This window comes from Argiope bruennichi, chromosome 6 (assembly GCF_947563725.1).
Source record: "Argiope bruennichi chromosome 6, qqArgBrue1.1, whole genome shotgun sequence".
NCBI lineage: Eukaryota > Metazoa > Arthropoda > Arachnida > Araneae > Araneidae > Argiope > Argiope bruennichi.
The window spans coordinates 69,785,281-69,808,498 of record NC_079156.1 but is presented as its reverse complement, the minus strand read 5'-3'; the positions used below and the strand labels follow the sequence as shown (position 1 = coordinate 69,808,498).

At 29.0% G+C, this 23,218-nt stretch overlaps 1 protein-coding gene across 1 annotated transcript in view; it reads left to right on the top strand.

The window, feature by feature from the left end:
* LOC129972353 (uncharacterized) overlaps nt 1-23,218 on the top strand; it is a 223,844-nt gene that overhangs the window by 183,050 nt on the left and 17,576 nt on the right. The window contains exons 2-3 of the mRNA XM_056086468.1: nt 17,671-17,762; nt 20,271-20,454. Of these exons, the coding sequence (XP_055942443.1) occupies nt 17,671-17,762; nt 20,271-20,454 (276 nt within the window). The remainder of the gene's footprint in view (nt 1-17,670; nt 17,763-20,270; nt 20,455-23,218) is intronic.

The following is a 23,218-nucleotide window of genomic DNA, read 5'->3' as shown; positions in this document are numbered from 1 at the left end:
TATTAATTAAAAACTAACTTTCCCGCCAAAAAAATCTTCCATTTTCCCCACCGCCAACTTTTCCGCCAAAAAAATCTTCCATTATCCCCAGCGCCAAACGAGAAAGCCTTCAGTTTTTTTTTTCTCCCAACAGTAATGAGGCTAGGGTTAAAACTTTTCGGCGGATTATTTCAATCGGTTCTGTTTATTTTCTTAATGTTTGATGCATTTAAAATTAAACATTGTTAATGAATCAATCTTTCAGATTCATTCTGAAGTACTTTTGAATTAAAATAAAACATAATAAAGGAAATTAAAAATTTCTAATCCGCATAGCGTTACCCCAACTGGCGTAGAAAAAATCACGTATTTGCGTTACGTAACCGGCGAAGAAAATTCACGCATGCGCATTCTGTTCTGATTCTTGCCATGACAACGTTATCAATGGATGATTTAAATTATTTTTGTTTTAGTTGCATGCTTTTGTAAGTAAATTGTATTTATGTTAGTTATATATTTTTTGTATATGCTTATAGTTTTAAGTACATCGTTTTTTAAGTAGTTTTTTTAAAACCTGTTTTCAACCGTTTATTTTAAACAATTCGTTTTATTTTCTTAGTGTTTGATGCATTTAAATTTAAGCATTGTTAATAAATCGATCTGCTCATAATGAATCTAAGAAAATTTTGTTGACCAACTCTTGAGATATTACATAAATTAAAAAAGATATTCTTTAGTGCCCATAAAGTTTAAACGCTGAGTGACTCTATTTTCAGTAATCAGATTATAAAAAAATGCTTTGTTTCAGTAAAAAATATTATTATATTAATTGAAGATAAATTCTTTCCACTTTAATTTAAAGCATAAATTCTACGGGTGCTAACAGAAAATGGGAGAGATACATATTACGTTATGACTGAAGGCCTTTATAATATTATGAATGAATTATATGATAATCAAAATTTGAAGTTTTAAAATATTTTGATGAAGAAGCTATTAAAGTAGAAATTGCATAAAATATTTAATTATTAAAATTTTAACGAACATTAAGATTGTGGCGAACCGGCTGGTCGCCAAAGGCGGCTAGCTAGTAATATAATTAAAACTAAAACGAGGAAATTGATTAATATCTATTAGTTTTATTATTTATAATGTTAGTGATGTGCTCTTAGATATTTGTTTGATTAGGTCATAGATTCCCAAAGTGGTCCAGGTGGACTCCCAGGGGTCCATAGGAGACCACATGGGAGTCCACGTAGACGTGAAAAGAAAACAGAGGTTCACAAGTTGTAAGTGAGCGTCCACGAAAAATTTTCTGGTTTTCATAATAAAGAACAAACATTTTGGCTTGGATTTACCTATCAACGTAGGTAGGTGGCATCATTCACTAAGTAGGTACTCAGAAATATTCGAGACTCAGTTCAAACACAGAATTAAATAGAACAATAGATAATAGTACAAGTGCACACCACATGTCGAGACTTCCAAAGTGCCGACCCTGCGCCCACTCGTCCGGGATGCTTGTTTAGACCTGCAAAGGGATGAAATGCGACTTGCGCTGTGCTACTTTTTTGAAACTGAAAATGTGCTACTTTTTTTTTCTTCTTAACACCCCCAATTTAGGGTGATATCTTTTAGGAGTTTTGAGAATACAGTAGAAATGTAGCAGCCGGGGGTCTACCGAAAATAGTAAAACTTTGAAAGTGGTCCACGAGAAAAAAAAGTTTGGGAACCTCTGGATTAGGTAGAGAACCTTTTTCAGAATGTTCTTGAAATAATTTTTTCGACGTCAAACTATTCTCCTCGTTGCCGTTGCATTTGTACAGTAATACAATTTCGAGTCCCTAGTTCGCAAAAATCATTCTATGATAATTAGCTGAACTCGATTCAATTGAATTTGTTCGTCTTTATTGCAGAATTTGCATAACAGAAGGAATCTACACCACTCTGTCATTCTTATTGAAGTTATTAACAGCGCCATTTCTTCTTTTGATTAAATTAGTGATTTTCTCACGCCTCATGACATAAATTACAGGAAACATACCAAAAGCCTTTGTTTTTATTTTTCTGCAAATATTAACAAATAAAAACAAAAAATATCATATTATCCAATAATTTTCAACCAACTCACAATTAAAAACTCCAAATTATTTATTTATTTAAATTCTGCCAAAATAAATTTCTGTTAGTCTTATTCGATTAGAAAAGTCAATCCAGTATACTTTTTAACGTTCATCTCTTCAATGGATCGAATCTAAAATTCAATAATGAAAAGCAGTTAACGGGTTAAAATTACAAACTGAATTTCAGTTTTTTTTGTGTGTGTCGCATTTCTGAGTTATACAGCACATTATCAATAGTTAGGAATATACAAGTTATACTTGGAATTTTAAAATATGACACATATATGCATACATGTCTGATGATTAAGACTATATAAAATTCCCATAAATCCTTTTTCTCATTTATCAAGTTTGCATGGATGTAGGTGGAGAGACAGAGCAATACTTTTAGATGGTTTTCGCCTAAAATTTGATATATTAAGATTTCGATGCAAAGATCGCATTACAAATTTCTCCATTCTAACTCGTTTCCATTTCTAACTCGTTACAATTATTGAATCAGAGTGCTCACAGCCTGGTGGGTATAATTTCAAATATACTTTTTTCAAAATAAAAGTGATTCTAAAACATGATCAATTTTTAAAAATCTAGTGTTCATTTTAATGTAAAGATTTCAGTTTTTAATGAAACGATAAAATTCATATGGAGAAGAATAAAAAAATCAAATGGATCGAACTAGCTTCATAATGAGACATACCTCCTAAAGCAGAAGTTTCATTGTGGTTGACGATGGTCATAAAGACAACTTTAATTTTCGTTTTCTTTCATTTTTGCTTAGAAAGATAGATTCAGATTATGGGTACTTAGAAAGTTCGAAAGTATTTCAGCTTTGCTTTAATCTAGTTTAGTTATATTAACGTCCCGTTTTAAAACAACATTAGGGCTATTTCGGGGCGAAACTCGTAATTTTGAATCGCTGTTATATGACGAGGACGACACCTGAGCTGGCACCCTACTCTGCAAACTTCCACACCACTTTTCGGCTTTGGATATTTCAATTTAAACCCCACTGGGAGAAACTTAAGATATGAACTTCCGTATGGTGGTTGATTATCGCTTCTCTAGTGGCACAATAATTATGTAGGGTCGAATTTCCCTCACTATGATAATGAGTCGCATAGGTGTGAAAAGTTGATATATGTGCTATACCTGAATGATGACTTATGCGTTCAGCATAAGACACCATTCCTTTACCCGTTTTCCCACAATTCGATCATTGAAATAACCCTAGTCGCTAAAACATAACAGGGGGCGCTTCATTATGGCTGCGGTTATTTGACCTTAATCGTGAACACAAAATTTATCCTAAAATACAAAAAGGAAGAAAGAAAACAATATAAGGAAACATATACAATATTTTTATGCCTACAAACATAGTTGCATATTCTTAACATTTGTATATTCCTTAAGAATAGAAAAACATTAAAAATGTTTTAAGCTTTTTAAAGCTATAACCTTATCAACAAATAGATTCAATGAAGTAAATTTATAAATTGTTTTCATAAATACATAAAAGTACTTAATATACGTCCACACGTTTCTACACGTATATTTACTACATATCATAACATATATAATATCATAATCATCAATTGATAAAATCAGGATAAGAGACAAAGAAGACATTCACTTATGCAGTCAATTGTAAAACCATTTCAAGCCAAGTAAGGAGAGTATGCAGATGATAATTTTTTCTTGCAGCTATTACATATTATTGATCTTATAGTTGCACTCCCATGTTTTTTAGTTTAATAAATATACCCTGCTCAATGATCCTTCCCCTATCGTGCCCAAGGGAAATGAGCTACTATCCTCACCACATCCTCCATACAATCATTCTTCCAAAGGAATAGTCATTAGAGCTACCACATGAATTTTTAAACGCATCATTTGAGCATATGTAGTTAACTGTTCCCTCGAGAAACCATCAGATTAAAGCACTTAATTTCCATAAACAGATTTGGTTGAAAGGATTTTCTGTTGTACTATCTATCGGTATTTACATAGAAATAGTCGAAAGAGATTAATGTATGATGTAGAAAACATAATGCCAATGTAAAATTAGTTATAGAAATTGACCTTGACAAACATGAAGCATATTACAATACATAAAAATTTATAAAACTATTTTATATCGATTATTTCTCAATTCAATAATTTACAAAAGTGCAACCCTTTCTCAATATTTCAACCATAAATTATTCAATTTAAATTTTGTCGCAACTTTATTTTATATTTATTCTCAACATCATATTTTTTAAAACAAATATAAATTTTAAAAATTCAACAAATACAAATGATAAATTAAAACATCAATTTATAGGATATGAATTTCTAAGGTGTTCATATACCGCATGAACAGTTTATGCTAAAATACGTTTTGGAGGGAAGGTTGAATGAGAAAAAGGTTTTGTTGGGGTAATTTGATCTAAATTTAAATACATTTTGCCAAATATTTAAATATTTTATATTTGGTTACAATTTTTATCATTATTATTTCATTGAGGTACAGGCGTTGTTATTTGCAAGTAAGGAAACAGTCTGGGAAAAAATTGAAGCATTGAAATGCATTATTGAAAACGCAGACACTTAGATCAACTTCGATAAAGAGACGATTAAGAAAATACGGCGTCGCGTAATATTTCAACAGTCAAATTCCACGCAGATACTTCACAAAAATCACCTCACATATATGCATGTTATTTACTACTAAAAAGTAATTAATGAAGAAATGAATTATTAATTAATAAAGAAATGAAGTATTTATACTAAAAATTGAAATACGAGTGACCAACATGAAAATAGAGAAGGATAGAAGAAAATAGATGTTGTTTCAATTTTTTTTGTTGAGTTTTTGTGTTTCAACTAAATTTCAAAGTTGATGTTCTTTTTTAATATGGTATTTCTAGGAAAATTTTGTAACTAAACATCAACAACCATCTCAATTTCGCAGAAGTCAGAAGAAATGACAACTAAATTTTCTGCTAGCTTTGATGAGTATTTTTCAAATAAAACTTCATATTGATAAACAAAATTATATTAAAAATTTATATTATAAAATAAGAATTTTTTTAATTAATTATTTAAATTTTCATAGGTTTTTGGATGTAAAAGATGAAACGACAGAATTTTTCCTAACTTTGAAAAATTAATTTGTTGATATGGCGTTGCAATTTTTAGAATTTTTTCGTTAACATATAAATTGATTTTGAGGCTACAATAATATAACAATAATCATGTATTTGTTATATTACAAATATATTTAGCAATGTCAAAGAAGCAGGGTTTAACGATTCTTGGAATTATCGCTATGCGTCATATAGCATGGCAAATTCAAGACTGTGTTGTAAAAGAAAAAAAAAATCAATATTAATATAATGGCTTTACTAAACACTATTTTATAATTCTTTTAATTAAGAAATCTAAATTAAAAAAAGCTAAAATTTATATTAAAAAATTTTACATTCATATTCTTGTTTTGTATTTCGAATTATTTAATTAATTTCATAATAAAAAAAATCAAAATATCCACGGTTTATTTCTAATATTCGATTTAATTTTTCTTAAAAAGGCCTTTAAACAATTCAATTCAGGTCATTAATAAAAAACTATAGAGATATTTAATAATTTTGGGGCAATCTTTGTGGTTTTACCTCTATGATTATTTGGAACTTGATTTAGACTTTTTAATTCCAAATGAATCAATTTAACTTGAATTCAATTAAATATATAGGTTAAATAAATATGTGGAGTTATTTAAATTTCAAGAAAGAAATTTTATTGTTTAATCTATAAATTAATTATCTTATCTAAAAGTAGTTTATTCTTAATATCATCTAAAACTAGTGTTATTATTTTTATTTTGTTTTTCGTAATAAAATGAAATGAATTTATGTGGCAATAAATTCATACCGAGTCAAATAATTAGATTCTGCTTAGAAAAACAGCATTTCTATAATGGGTTTAAATTACAAATCTAAAAATATGTGCATAAATTTAAATGAAGAAATTACTTTTTTACTAATTTTAACTCGTAACGAATCATGTTTATGAAAAATGTATTGCTTTGCTTAATTTGTGTCAAAATCTTGATTTATTATTTTACAACAAACTTGCATTCAAACAGTTCAACATTTTGCTAGTTAAACAAAATATTTTACTATATTGAGACTAAGATTCGATCAATTGTTTTATTATTTTTATGTCTTTATGTAATGCTATTCTCCGCTATGTAATTCTGCATATGCTTCAATTATCATCTTTAATAAAATTTGTTAGAGAATCAATAGAGAATATATTGTTAAAAAATACCGAGCACTGAATGTGCAATTGTTATGCTTATTTTAAACAAATTAATCATGAATAACTCTAAGGTTCAGAAATTCAGAATGCATGAATTAATATGATTAAACATCAAAGTGTGTTATTTTAAGAGAGTGAAACTTGTGTCGGCGTTTTCATTCGGAGTTCAAGTCACGGATAAAGATAATAAACACATTTAACTTCAAATAAAAATCAAATACTCATATTATCGTTTGCTAGAAGCTTTCTTGGAAACGTTTAAAAGCGGTATAAATTAACTGCGAGTGTTCCATGTTTCAATAAATTGATAAACGAAGATGTTTCCGGTTTTATTTAAATGAATTACTGAATTAACGATGCATGTTTCGAGAGCATGTTTTACTTTCATCTTAGTATGCTTGAGATATTAATTTAAAACAACTGATCTTTGAATCAAGGTTGCATATTTGATTGTTAAGAATTTGATTGTTAAGATTGTTATCAACAGTTGTGATAATAAATATGTATATTAAATTTCATAATACAGAGCAAAGAATATCTCCCGTAACTCTTTGAAAGCTTTTTTTAACTAATATTTATTGCACAACCACAGTTCTGATGTTAAATTTTTATACTACATTTCATGCATATGGATTTCTGACTTAACATATTCGCATGCATACACCATTCACATATTTTATCTATAATTAGACAGTGTTTTTTTTTATTTTTAGAATTAAGCTTTTGCGTGAAAATAACTGATTCAAACTTTGATTTTGTATGTGTTGCGCCATCTGGAAATGAATTTAAGAAAGCTTTCATTTTAAGATGTCGTAACATTATAATAATAAATTACAATTTTTTAAAAAAAATTGGAAAAATAATTGATATTAAACAAAAATTTAATGCGTAAATCGCTATTAAAAGAAGGTTTTAGAGAAATATTTTTATCATTAATTTGTTCAATGACTTTCAAACAACATTTCTGATAACGAATGAGTAATAATAATACATATTTTTTCTTCTTTTTTATATACATTTAATCAGTTTAGCCTAGAGTTAGCTTTAATTAGCATTTATCACAAATCATTTCAAAAGAGTGAAATAAGGGAGAAATTAAAGAGTTGCTTCACAAAAAAAATAATGAGTACTCGATACATTATTGTAAGCCATAAATAATTTTCCATAGTGATATTACTTCATTTCGATATTTTTTCTGAAGATGAGATAAAAGAAGAGAGACTCAATTTTTATTGTTATCTCTTAAAGTGAATAAATTTCGATAATCTGGTTTTTCAATATGTAAAGATACAAAGTTAATTTCGACAGTTTGAAAAAGAATTTCCCCATTATTCTCTCGGATGAACTTTTTTTTATCTTTAGAGCTTGTAGTGAGTACTTAATTAACTAGCAGTTTGAAGATTAACATAAATGATAATTAAAATTATCCGTTTTAATCACAAATAAACTTATCCAAAGAAGATTTTATAAAATGTTTTATCGGTGTATTAAAAAGTAGGTTTCTTTAAAAGAATCTGCTACTTTTTAGTTTCCAATTTATGATTCATTTTTATAAACATATTATAATCTTGAACAATTTTTTTCAGTAACTCACTACCATGAAGCATTCTTGAAAAAAAAAAATCAAAATTCAATACAACTGGTCGTTTAATTCATAAAACCAGAATCCACTAAAATACTACAATGTCAAAACGAATACATTAAATGAAAATCATTTATGAATTCGGGCATTTAAACAAACGAGTGACATTTCATTGTCATTCTCCGTTTTTGCAAATACAAAGCAAATAAACGGTAAAAAAAAGCCCATAAAACTACGTGGCAGTATGTAATGTTTCATATTCCTTACCGGCCTAGTTAATATTTGTTAGTTTAAGTTCCAGTATCAAATATTAGATAATTTTAATTTTAGAATGATTTTATTTTATATCCATGATATCTAATAGCAAGCATGCCAGAAAAAAACCACAACTCCAATAGATTACTAAGCATTTGAAAATTAATACTTTTATATTAAGTCTAATAAATATATAGTTATCTAAATTCCATAAATTTGAAAAATATATAAAATGTTTGCTATTCCATATTTGCTAAATTCCATAAATTTGAAAATATATAAAATATTCAAAAATAACCATAAAATTTAGTATGCTACAAGACTACTAGCACGTAACCTACTAAAAATAGAAGTCTTCTGGAGCCCGGTCTTTTCTCCCATATACTTTTGTCATTTATTCACAAGACATTCTTTTGAAGCACTCCAGAAAGAAGGGAACAGAGAAGATTTAGATTGTCAAGGTTATTCCAAAATCTGTCGCCAGTGAACAAGGATTACTCGGCCAGGCTCGCCTAGATGACAGCATCATAGATGCTTTCAATATTTATGGAATTATTTATGCTAGACTGGCCCAATTCTGTAAAATAATTCACGCTAAATGATTTGCATTATTTAGAAATTGCAGGCTAATGATTTATTTCATACACTTTAATACCACTTCAGACGTTTTTGAAGAACTAATGAAGTAAAAGCATTTGAAATTCACCAGATGCGACACTGTTAAGAAATGAAAGCGTCTACGTTAGAAGGTGATAACCATAAACAAAATAAGCTCTCAAAGACAATGAATATTTTATGCTTAAAAGTTGGTATAGTATTTGGAATAGTTTGAGTAGCTATAATAAAAAAAAAATATTTCATGACGACATGGCGATTTTACTATTATTTACCAATTTTCTGCAAACATTTTTTTATCTTGATAATCTGAAATTATCGTTTGCGCTCTAGAATTGCATTTAGTTTTTCTTTATTGGCAAAAGTAAATTTCCAAATGGTCTTTTAATTTTTCAATTCGAATTTATATTTTGCATAATATATATTTACATTACTCTTTATAACTCAGGAAGTTAAAGAATTTAATTTAATTTCACCTCATTTAACAACTATGCAAACCATATTTTAACTTTTCATCTCTACTATTTTATTTTTCGCTTTATATTTAACTTTTATCGCTTATATTTTAATTTTTCAGATTTATAAAAATTCGAGAGAAAAAAAAATCAAAAATAATCATCTCAAAATAAATATACTTTTTACCACTCTTCTTAGCTTTTTAGTATCAATAATTTTATTTCAAATAAAATTTAGTTTGTTGTATAATTAATATCAAAAACCCTCAGCCAATATGTTTATACTATCGCTAAACAAAAGTCAGTATAATTCCTAATATAAAGGACTATATTTATAAATTACGAATTATACTGACGAGTGTCAGTATGCTAATACTAACTCTAAAGAAACGACAGAATAATTCATAATATACTGACGTATATTATTATATAAATTTCGAATTATATTGACGAATACCGGATTATTTCGCTATATATAAAGTAACTTAAATATCACTAATAGGAATTCCTTTATTTCAAAATGAATATCTAAACCCAGAACTTTAGTTTTTTTTACTAAGCTTTGATGAATTTAGTAAATTTATATTTACATAAATAAAATTCTGTATACTTTTTTATATGTTCTGTTTACTGACCAGCCCAATTCAAGCACTGTTTTCATTCCAATCTGAGAAATTTGTTATAATTAAACAAAAAAGTTACCTAAATTTATCTTTTAATTATTTTATTAAAACTACTTCAGCTAGATGTAGAAAATAAGTTTCTTCTCTGAGGATATAACGTATTTTACTTTTGACTTTGAACAAAAATATGGGTTATTAAGCAACCTGCAAAATTTTTAATCCATGGTGTCTAAATGTAAACACTTGATTATTAACTACTACCGCTTTTAAACTTTGTATAAGAATGATTCCTTTAACCGCATGTAATTGTGGCAACTTATGTCTACTTTGCATGTCAGAATTCAGATTGAAGATCCGTTATGAATGAGAATACAAACAAGGCAATTTTTTCTTATTAGTTACAATCCCAGGAGTGCTAAGAATGGAACAAATTATGAAACTAAACGGTCAAAATAAACGTAGCTTCTCCCACATGTGTATAAATGGATTTCATTAACAAAAAATGGATTGTAATTTGCAAGAAGTAAATAGCATTTAATGTTTAAAGATATTCCTTGTATACCACAAATGTATGCGTATTTTCGAAATTTCATAACAAAGCGTATCTTACATTTCAAAAACTTTTTCGCACAATAAATAATTTTTTTTTCTCGTAATATATGGTAAATATAAAGTCGTTCGATTTTCCAAGTATAATGTATTTCACATCATTCCATTTTATAATGCAAATATATTGTAAGAGAAAAAGTACAGGACATTTTAATGTGTTTATTTTGTATTTTTAAGCATTCAATACTCCACTGTATTTTCTAATTAATTTCAAATTCTAACGTAATAATAAATCGACTTTACTATTCCGTATACTTTATGGATCTTTACAGAATACTCCTTGGTATAATATAGATCGTAACTTCGCCACTAAACAATAAAATGCAACAGAACGCCTCAACGGCATTTGTCACAGCTTAAAGAAAGGCATAAAACATCAATAAACCATGGTGTATCAATAAGCAACGCATATAATAATAAATACTTCAATGAATGACAACGTAAAACGGAGATTGAACTACTGCCAATTTGCCAATTTCGACCTGACTGCCATCCATATTGAGGATCTACGCTGGATCAGTTTTAAAATATAAGTCTCAGAGAGATGCTGTCTCACGCTCTTTTGAGGGCGTCGTCAATTTTGAATTCTAATTGCCAACGAAATATTCGTTTATTCGAATTAAAGAAATTCTTTGAATTCCATGTCCGGGTTGTATGGCGGGTGCTTCAAAATTTCCAAATTGAATCTTTTCAGTTTTTCATATGGGATAAGACTCTTTCCGAAATTTCCGGAAAAAGTTTCTGCCTGGGAAGAGGTTCCTCGATGGCGAATATCTGGACCCTGACAACTTCAAGTGAGCTATGAGGCAGTGACTTTGCTCGCAGCCGATGATGTTCTATCAGATATGGATTTTCAAACTGATAGGGCGTTTGTGCAAATTTCTAAACATGAGTTATGCATTGCAGTTATGTCGAAAAGCAGTGAAATGATGGTGTTGAAATGGATTATGTCGAAAATCAGTAAATTGGTAATACTTTCAGTTCCATTTGAAACTCATTTGTTGCATTTTTTATTGACTTATTCAAAATTATCTGCATTACAATTATAATTCATCATATATTATCGAGCTACGTAATCCTCAGCTTCCAGCGTATAAACAGTCCGAAACCAAAAAGCTCGCTTTTTCAGCATTAATGTAAACTTTTCCAAAATGTAGACTAAGGGAAGCTTCCTTCTTTTTCTTCTTGAAGAAGTGATTGCGATATACATGATTATGTCCTGTAAATTTTATTCTACATTTGGTATTACAAAATGGTAGTCAAAAAAATCTTTGCCCTTTACGCTATCAACATGCTTGAAATTCAAGAATGAATTCTTTTTTACAATCCTATTTAGACCTGCTTTACTACATTTGAGGCTGAAATTTCCCCCACTTGCTCATACCTCATTCTATTCAATAGAACACAAAAGGTTGTTTGCTCTTCTTTCATCAACAATTCAAGGATATATACAAAAATATGCAAATAAAAATGTAATCAGATTTATAATCATCATGTATAACTTCAAGGAATTCTTCATTTTTAAAAGAGAAGAAAACAGCATATTTTTACTTAGCAAATGTACTAGTATGAATCGTCTTTTACCATTGGCTACCAAGTAACTGAGCTGCCAATGAGAAGAGGCCAGCGTCTTTCGCACCCGTTAATCGAAACTGCCTTTTATCCGCTTAACGGATCCGTCGGCTTTATTGGATTATCTCCAGAAACAACATCACTAGGAGAATTTTTTTTCCCTAGTATGCCTTCATGACTTAGCAACAATGTGATTCTTAAACAAAGAAAAGACTTTCGATTGCTTGTAGAGGGAGAAAAACATGAAATCGATAGCGCTGTTTATTTGTTGGCATAGATTCTTTTAGTTTTACTTTAGATTTTTATGTTTAGATATTCAGTTTTACTGCAAACGGAAATAATAATTTAAGTAAATTGAGGTCATACTAAATCATCTGTTTTTACTCAATAGTCACAGGATAATTAGTACTTGAAATAAACTTATGTTTGATGCTTGCATTTATTTGGAATAAAAGTTAAATTTAAATACCGTAAGCAATATAATTAAATGTAAGATCTTGTGTTGTGATGGTATAGGAGTATTAGATTTCTTATAGTTATGTTCCCTCATTTCAGCAAGTCGTTTAATAATTTTTTTTCAATTGCACTTTTTTTATTCATTTTTTTCAATGTGATTATAGCTAAAATGTTTTTAAAAGACTTTATAATTAATTATGAACGATAGGGGCTCTATAAGAATTTGAAAAAAAGTATTTTAACTTTACATTTTGGGTTTTTCTGATTGATATTAGTTTAATTGAATATAAAGCGAACTACCCGTTACGGCCTTCATGCTGCAGATGTTACTTCTTCATTTAAGTATAACGGTATTGTCAATCAATTAGCTTTACTTCAAATTTCACTATTTACAGAGTTAAAGACATGTAATATTCTGATGCAATCCTATTTCTTTAATCCATGTTTAACAAGCTTCAAATACCAGATTAATTAAATATATTTTATTACTTTTATATGAATTAAATATGATAAATGTTTACTTAAATTAGCTAAAGAGATCTTTAACTCAAGGTTTCTTTTTTTTTCAAATTTCTTTACTTTTAAGGCATACAATTCATTTTTAGCAACTTCAAAAATTTATTCCTTAAACAATGTTCAAGATTTTGTTCTACACACTTACCACAGCGATGCAAAAGATGATAAAAAAAAAGAGCCAAAGAACCATGTGAAAGTATTCAGAGTCAGCAGATCTAAGAAAGGTTATTTTTATCGAAATCTAGTCCAGCTTTTATTTTACCTGACTATGAACACAATAACTGAAACACGCAAACAGACAAAAGGATGAAATTTCGTCTTTACATAAAAATTATAAATACCTATCCAATTTAAACCAAGTTAATTTTTCCTATGCGTTTCTCCATCAATGTCCAAATGATCTAAATAACTTAAAGAACATAGTTTTGTCGTCCCAGACAACCTTCAGCAGAGTTAGTTCACTTTGAATTGTGGTAAAGATGGCTCAGTTACGAGATCAGGTTTTTCTTTAGAGTAATTTATTAATCATAAAATGAATCATAGTCTAAACTACCCTTTGAAAGACAATATGGAAAAACAAGTTAAAAACATACTTTTCTAACATATATTGTTAGTGCTAAAACAAACCTCGATCACGCAAGCATTTCCCCTCTAACTACAACTGCAACCTTTATATATATCCCTTTCGTTTGAAAAGTTGCCAGTTGCAGCTAATGAAAAATTGTGCAGACCCAGCCAGAATCACCCGAGATCACGGCATGGAAATTTGAGAAAATAAACACAGACACACTACGCACCTCGAATCCGAAATTAGGTTTCGTTCTTAAATTTTGCAGAAATATCCAACAACATACATGAAAGAAAAACTTACTGAATTGTCTGAATACTAAAAATGTAAAGCTGTCTCAAATTTTATCCAATTTAGAACTACTAAAGTCTTCCTGCGCGTCCCTCCATCAATATCCAAATGAGCTAGATAACTTAACCCTTTATAGGGCCATTTTTTTTTCTAGTCATATTATATTAAAATATTTTTAGGCTTGAAATTAGAATAAGAAAAGGGATTCATTTAGCTTATTAGATAAATTTAATTTGATTAATTAATTTGGTTAATCAATAATTAAGTAAAATCAAGACATCCTTTTGTGTGAGACAAAGAATTGAAGCATCTAAGTTTCTGTTTGACTAAAAAAATGTGTCAGAACTTAAACCAACCTACAAAATTTCATAAAATTATTGATAAATTAGCATACTTCCCACGGCCCTAGAAAGGGTTAAAGAACATAGCAACATAGATAAAAGAAATTTGCTAAATGGTGTAGATACAAAAAATGTAAAGCTGTGTCAAAAATTGTGTCGAAAGAAATGACCCGTTGAAAGGCAGATGTCGAAAATGCGTACTCATTTTTAGCATTGTTCTATGAAGAAAAAAAAAGATATTACAATGTGTCATTATGCATTACATCCCTTTTACATCACCCTGGCACGTGATTTAATTAAGTGTTTTGGATCTTCCATAGTAATACTTTTATGTAAGAACACTTCTGTTATAAAGAATTCTACTTGTAAAAAGTAACTGAAGATGTAATATTATGAAAAAGCAAGAGAAAAGTAAAGAACGGAGAATTTCCACTCTTTCTAAAATGCCATTTCATTCATACTATGGTGAAAAGATCTTTCAGACTGCGAATATTACAGGAGTCTGGAGGATCAAAATAGTAAATTGATGTTGACAATGTTTCTTCTTTAACCTTTCAGTAGACATCTCTTCTATACTTGGAAGAAAGTTTGCATGTATTTCCTAGACACACTATTTAAAAATTTAAACATTTTAGAGATGCTGTGATTTGGTTAAACTTAATGCAATTGCACTTTTTATGTGATGACACTTTATTCACATAAACTAGTTCTAATATTTTTCAACATTTTTAGTTTACCTAGCTTTATAAGAAAGTTAAATGCAATGCATTCACTGTAATTTTTCATAAAAGAATTTGCCAGCTTGAATAGGTATTTTCTTTTAAATAAGTATTCTGTGTTGTTTATAGGAAGAAGGGAATAATTGCAAATTGCTGCTATATTATTTTCAAAAGAACAAAGAAAAGAAGATGCAGCAAACTCTTTTGTCCACGGTAGTAGAGGATTTCCAGAGTTCGTTAACACTTTGAAATCCAGACTTGGAATGGACTAATAATTCGTTGAATAGAGTGTCAACAACAACCAAAGTAATGCTTTCGTCACGTCATGTGATAAAAATATAAAACACAATTCTTTAGTATATCTATCACACATTAGCGGAGGATTACCCGTCCAAAACATGTACATAAAATTTAGGTTTGATATATTTGCTGCTGGCACCATTTGGCGTAAAACTTCATCCAAAATATTGCCTTAATTTGTGATCATCTAATGTGTTGTCATGAAATCAGCTTTAAAAAAAGAGTCTCCAATAAATTTTCAGAAATTCATCATATAAATTCATGTTCTAGAATTTTCCAAATTTTAAAATTTATCGACATTTTTTTAATTATATGATTTTTAGTTTTTAGTGTTTTGTTCTCACAAATTAATGCTTTCTTAAAATTCCAAAGAATAGTTTTTCGATTTTCTTTCTTTTAAAACACAAGCAATGGGAACAAAATAAATGTTAGATATAGAATCAAACTTGGAAGTTTCCAAACATATATTTTATTATTCTTCAAAGTTCTCTTGAAAAGAAACTCAAAATCATTCTACCACTTCCGAAACACTCTTAATAAGGAGCTTGTTAAACTCATTTTTTAAAGTAAATTATAGCAATTTTCCAAACTTTCAAAATAAAAAGAATTTCAAAATTTCGCAACTAATGCTTCTTCCTTTGAACTAAAAACAATATTCAAGAATTATTAATTTATTATCTGCAACAATTAGAATTTCAAATAAGATTCGGAAGCATCAGTCAATGTGAAAAGGGTGAATTTTTATTATGTGTTCTTTGAAAACCACAATAATTACTTTAATAGCTACGGATGAAAAAAAAAAGAATGCAATCTATTTGCTTCGTTTCTATTCATGCGTCGGCCATTGAAAGTTTACAACCAAAGACCACTTTGTTCTTTCGTTTAAAGAAACAATTCATCATTTGAAAGACTGAAACTACTTTCCTCTAAGAAAAGTAATGAAATAGAAAGTAACAACCAAGTTCAGTTATAAATGGAAAGGTTTATTGATTCCATTAAACTATCGAAACGTTATTTAAAAAAAAATTGCATTTGTTCATGTTCTGGTACGCTATGAATAATTGGTTTGTAGAACTGCAAGAAAGTATTTATCAAGTTTTCTATTACTCTAGAAGTTCAGTGCAATAAAAAACACTTTACTATTTAATTTCTGAAGATAAATGTAGCTATTTAAATATTTTATTTGTTTTATTGATTTACTAAGCAAAAGAAATTGAAAATAAAAACGTTCAAACTGAATTCAATCGAATGACGCTTAACCCTTTCACTACCGCTCCGGCCTAACAGGCCGTGCAAATTCTATCCTGGCAGGCCAGTTTCTGTTTCAAATGAGAAATACAGAATGTAAAATGAATTATCACCAGGATTGTTCTTTCTTTACATGCTGCAACTCTCGTTTGAAACAGAAACCGACTCACCAGGGTAGAATTTCCATGGTTTGTAGGGTCGGATAAGTAATGAAAGGGTTAAACGTTCAATTGAAATTCATTGAAAATTAAACAACTTTCAGAATTTAAAATAGTTCTCAAAAGTATTTTTAAAAATTTATTTTTTATTAGTGTTTTAAAATATAATTATTTTTAATTTAAAATATGGAAATCCAAACCAAATATCAAAGTCAAGAGGTATTTATGAAAATCGAATGCAACTAAGTTTGTAAAAAATAATGATAATTTTATAGCTTGCATTACAATTTAAATTTTATTGAATCTTCAGGATTTTTAAAAATTTTCATTATTCTTTGTGGCTTGATTTGCTTATAATGTTTTCAAGGCCTCTCAATTTTACGATTCTGGTTTACCCATCCTATCTTACCTTTGGTTTAAAAAAAAAATTATAGATTTTAGTCTACTAATAAAAGTCGACTTTAAAAACCTTTTTTTTATTTTTTTTAAAATTTCTATTATTTCACAACCCATCATGTAAATATTATGGAGCTTTGTCAAATTTATTCCTGATATCCACTTAAAAAATTACGCATTTTATATTAAAATAAAATTAACAAAGTAATAAATCAACTGATTGATAATACAGTTCTGAAATTGTTAAACTTTTGTATTGTCATTGGGAACACACAGCTGCGCAAAAGTTCAAAACTGCACTATGTCAATAAGTAAGTGAATTAAATCTATTTCCAAATATCACTTATATAGACTTTAAACCACATATACATTTTTAAATGATAAATTTCGCATCCATGAATTCTCACGCTGGAAATCGGCAGCACTCTATTTAATGGTTTATTTCACACTATTTTTTAAGATATATTTAATACTTAAGATAATGTTAAGTGCTTTTTCAAAATTATTTTACCAACTAATGAAAATCTAAAGATTTTAATTCATGCTTTTTTGTCTCTTTTAGAGGAGGATACCGAGAAGAATGTGTCCTTGATGTTGGATGGGGATGAGCATGAGATAAGCTTCATCGATCCTCCCACTATGCCGGACACCCCCGTGAGTATTCTGCCACTACTCATCAACATTATTGTAGTTGAAACGATTAAGCTGAACAAGATTGCATCTTATAAATGTTCTGTTTTAATACAAGATAATTTACAATTTCAGCTTCGAATAATGTATAAAATAATTGTAAGTCAACATTAATTTGATAAATTAAAGACAGTAATGGATTTATGAGAAAAAAGTGCTTCAAAATAAGAGAAACATCTGCTTACATAGACATGCTGCAATAGTATGCACACAAATATATTTTTATAGCCCTTTTACTTCCTATTCGTCTAACAAATCTTTTTTTTTTTTAACTCTAAAGAGTTTTTCAGGAAACTTTTTATTTAAACCTTAATTTTTTTTAAATAAAGAGAATATTTAGTTACAAGTAATAACAAATCAGGAAAAATTTTAATTTGTTTTCACCCGTAACGGTAATATTTCTCATTATCAAAAACGTTTTAGATAAAATTGAATACTTCCAATGTAAAATGATGCCTTAAAAACTTGATTTCCTGGGAATGGTATGTATAAATCAAAAAGAAAAAGATTCAAAACTTCTCCAGTGCCTTTCAGATATTTACAAAAATAGCATTTACTCGATAGATGGTCCTTTTAAGTAACATTTTTTAGACACTTCTAGAGATAGTTAAAAAGTTAATTTAAATTGCTGACTGAATGACTTAGATTTTGAAACGCCTCTAGCAGATTGTGTCCTAGTGTCCAGTGCATGTTTTGCCTCTTTGGTTATGAAATTATTTACACTTCGATTAATTATTGAATGTCCTCAGTAGAATACCGGTTCATGGTGCAATCCGGTGAACTTGTGAATTTTATTAAGTTAAATTAATTAATTAATTCGGCATCTAGAGTAAACTGATTATAAATGCAAAAGAGATGGATTTTATATGATATAATATAAGTAAAAGAGTGCTGCAGACTTTGGTACCCGAAGAAGGATTGCTTTCGATTTTTATTATGAAATAGGCCAATGTATTTGTTTCAATATAAAGCTTTAGTTTAATTATATTAATATCCTGTTTTGAAACAACAGTGAGATTTTGCATTTTAGTCAGAAGATGAAGATAATACGAATCGTAAACCCCTGAGGGGACATTCATCCTGGACGTTAAATTTAGCCTGCATTGTGAATGCATATACGACGTATCTTAGGTGGAATTTCTTTTCGAATTTAAGGGATTCCGATCCTTTATTATAACTAGGGTTCATCAATCCCTTTGTTTCAGCAAAATATAAAACCAGAGCTTCAGTCAATTCCTTAGGATTCCTTTAACCATGATTCTAAACCATTCCACTTCCGGACACCAGATAATACTGGAACAGCTTGTTTTCTTTTTCAAAGTCCAATATCCTTAAAAATCGCGATGCCAGCCTTTTTGGAATCCTTAAGGAACTGATGTGCAAAAGGACCCCTATAGACTGATGATTATTAAACAAAGGTATAATCAGATATCCTTTGTGAGTACTCAGAAATCCTTCCTACTCCTCTAAGTCATCTGGGAAGTGAATAACCAAAGCATGCACCATTGATGTACAATCACACTTAATGAAAAGAAGAGAAAATTTCACAGTAATATCCATGCCTTTCTTTGAACTGACGATTGGAGCATTGTTGGTATTAATTTGGTATTTATAGAATCAATGACTGACTAATAGAACTAACTTGGGTAAGATAAGCATGTATATTGCAACTTCCCGAGGCTTTACACTTTGTTAAATGTTATAATATTAAATGTTGGAAAGATGTTATAAGGAAAAGCCTAAACAATTTTTTAATGAGTATTTACTTCGTTTAGATATTACGGAATTACATTAATTTTACTAATTTTTAGAATTTAACAAACAAAAATTAAGTATGCAATATTTTAAAATACTATTTTAAGAATATTTCTTTATTCTTTGCACATTATTCAAATTAAAATTAGTTTCAGAGACATGGAGTCAATAACTCTATAAATAACAACAAAAACGTTGAAAAAGTATAACACGGTTACACGGATGCATTCATACTTAGACTTTTGCCAACATACTGCTGAAAGAACAACTTGAAAGTACTGCGGAGATTATATTCAAGGACAAAATACCATATGATAATCAAAGTAATGAACAACGAGAGTCATTTTAACTCCAATCTCCAGTTACGAGTTAAACGTATTGGTTACACAATGAGCATGCGAAGTGTTGCTGTAATTATGCTGTTAATAATTTCTCATTCAGACAAAATACAGAAGTAAGCATTATGTATCTATAAAAAATCAAACGTGACGCCAATGTCGCAGGCGTCAACTCCTACTTTCAATCACCAGCGCGATAATGCATGGTGCTAAGTCATCGAAAATTATTTCTTGCAGTATCACAAACGCAATCTTCATGCAAAGAATCCGTGTCTGCGCTTCCTTTCTAGAGCGAAAGTGCCCTTTTCTTGCAAATAATGACGCATTGAATTCACAAATGGTAATAAGTGCAAATAAAACCTTTCAACTTCTTTTGCAGGGCGAGGACCAAATGGAAGCGGACGCCTACATCGTAGTGTATTCCATCACAGATCGAAGCTCATTTGAAAAAGCAGTCGATATCTTATTCAAGCTCCGGGAGAGGGGCTGCACCATGAACAAAGCCGTCATACTGGTTGGCAACAAATCGGATCTCGTGAGATCAAGAGCCATCACAGCGGATGGTAAGTGATGCATTGACTTCCAGATTTGATTTCCTTTTCGGAATGCTTGAAATCAGTTCTCAGGAAAGGCACCAAACAAAAAATGTGCATTATGTCTTACTCTTGAGAAATACTCGAAATACTTTATTTGTAAATTAAGGTTTTCGAAAACATGAATATAAGTTGGCATCGAAAAAGAGATTTTCACATAGCTTTTGATTCTGAATATTAATTTTCGTTGTATAACACAATAATAGATATCATTTCTACTTAAATAGTATTCGCCGTTTGTTAAGTTCTTTAACAAGTTCCAGCAAATATCGGATATAGGCATATGATTTTTGGTGATATGTAGGCAAATGATAGTAGCCATTTACCTACATATCACAAATATATATAGCCATCATTTGCTCTAAGGAGGGGAAAAAAATGTGATAAACAAATGACGGTTACGGAAATTGTTTTCATAGAAAAACGGTTACAAAATGCGAATTTTTACTTCCAAACATGCAACTGATGCTTCATTTCATATGACGGTTGAACAATAATAAACGGTTGAAAAAAATGCGTTTCTAGCACGATCGTCAAATTAAAAGTGTGCGGCAAGGTGTTAATAATTATTTCTTATTCATTCGGAGAGCTGGAAGAGCCACTGATAGACAGAAAGGAAAAAAGTACAATACCGATATAGAGCGACATCAGCTTCGTATATATCCGAGAAAATCATTATAATTAATGCAGAATGAATTTCCAAAAGATTGCATAATTGTATGGATTCCATTTTATATTGATTTTTTTCTTAGACTTTCCCCTAAATAATTAATTATTTATTGATTTTTTTTATCAGTACAAAAGGTGCTTATTCTAACAAACGTTTTACTTGTTATTCCAGAACTACAACTTATTTTAAAATCATAATTTTAATTTATGTGTATTTTCATTGCAAGATTCCTACAATTTAAAAATCTTAACCTTTTCTTAAAAGGACTAAAAATATTTTAAGTAATGTATTTCCACAGAATTTAAATTGCAAATGAGCTCAAAGTATGACTGTTTTAAGTTATAATGTGGGATGGATCTGTGGCGATATGGGATATGCGAAGGATGGAACCTGGGACCTTGTGGTTAGCAGTCCAGTAACTAAACCATTATACCAAAACTATCGTTCGGGTAGAAGAGTTGTTATCTGGCTTATATGCTATTCACCACAGATCTTTATCCGTTTTCCATAACAAAAAAAAAGTTTTTGAAAAAGAATTTAAACTTCATGAGACTTGAAAGACAATTTGTATTATTGAATTTCAAGTGTTTTGACAAAGCTTCACAAAAGTTTTAATTGATCTCCTAAAGGCAGTTTATTTGTATGAAATTATTATTGAACATATATAAATTATTTAGTAAATAATAATTATGTCTGAGTTTGAGATTATAAAATGCGTTTAATGAATCATATTCCATTTTTTATACAGAATGAAAATAGATTTTTAGAGCTCGTAATAGTTTTATTTATTTTTATAAAATTTGCGTATTTTGAAAAATTTAAAATAATTTACTACTAAATAAAGAATATTGAAACAAATGAACTACCATTTTTAATATTTTTCCTGTGTACAGTTACTTTTAATATTATTCAGTAGGATTTCGTTCCCCACTTAGTAATAAAGGAAAATCTTCAAAATATGAATTATTTCAAAAATAATGAATTTTTATTCAATCTTGAAATTTCGAATTCCTGAAAATCCCCTTTTTTTAATTCGCTTATCGTTTTCATCCTCTATTCAAGATTTGAACTATTTTTATTTATTTTGAAATTCAATTAGCTATTAATTCAACTTATATATGGTAATATATTTAATGAATTATATTTTGTACATAAGTTACAAGTTTTAAATGTTGATATTACTTCATACTTCTGCATTTGGTGCAAATTATTTAGTCAAGATAAATTATAGAAACAGAATATTGCACAATTCTTAATTTCATAAGTTCTTGACTCATAAACTAGATTACAGCATAACGCGACATCAAGATGGATTAGAACATCACAACTGTAAGTTCTATTGGGACAGCATATTTATTAGTAATAGGGTCACTGTTAAAGCTGTTATTACATTTATTGAACCAAAAACAGACAAAAAATACTACAATAACTAGAAGAGACAACCTTGTCTGTGTTTTTTGGATAAAAATGCAGACAGGAAAATAAAAGTATTCGTACATTTCAGTTTTTATTGCTTTAATTTCCAAGAAGCAATATCTATTTTTCTTTTTTTTTTTTAGATTATCTTTCCGAAATTAGTTGAATTAAACTGTCATTTATATGCCATATAATATTCAGTTTGTTATTGCATCAGACTGCTTTGCAGACAAGTATAAGAAAAATACGCAGACACACTTAACTGGTTTCAGCAAGTGCTTCATAAAAATGAGACTGTTTTCTTATATTTATAAATCCTTAGGCAATTTAATAATATCGAAAAACATTTTTATATGGCACTCTAGCATCCATAAACAAGATACTTTAACACGAATTAATTATATATGAAACTATATTATTCCGCTATGCTTAAACTAATTACTCATAATTTGCTGATAATTTGATGACTAAGATTTAAAATATTGCCGCTGTAATGAGAAACAACTACGAATCGAGTGTAATAATTTTATAAATTTAAAAATTTTGCTGATTAAAGATTTAAACAGTCACTAGAAACTTTTTGACATATGATACCAACTTTAGTAAAAGTCAAATGCGAATGAAATGATAGAGACAAAAACAGATATA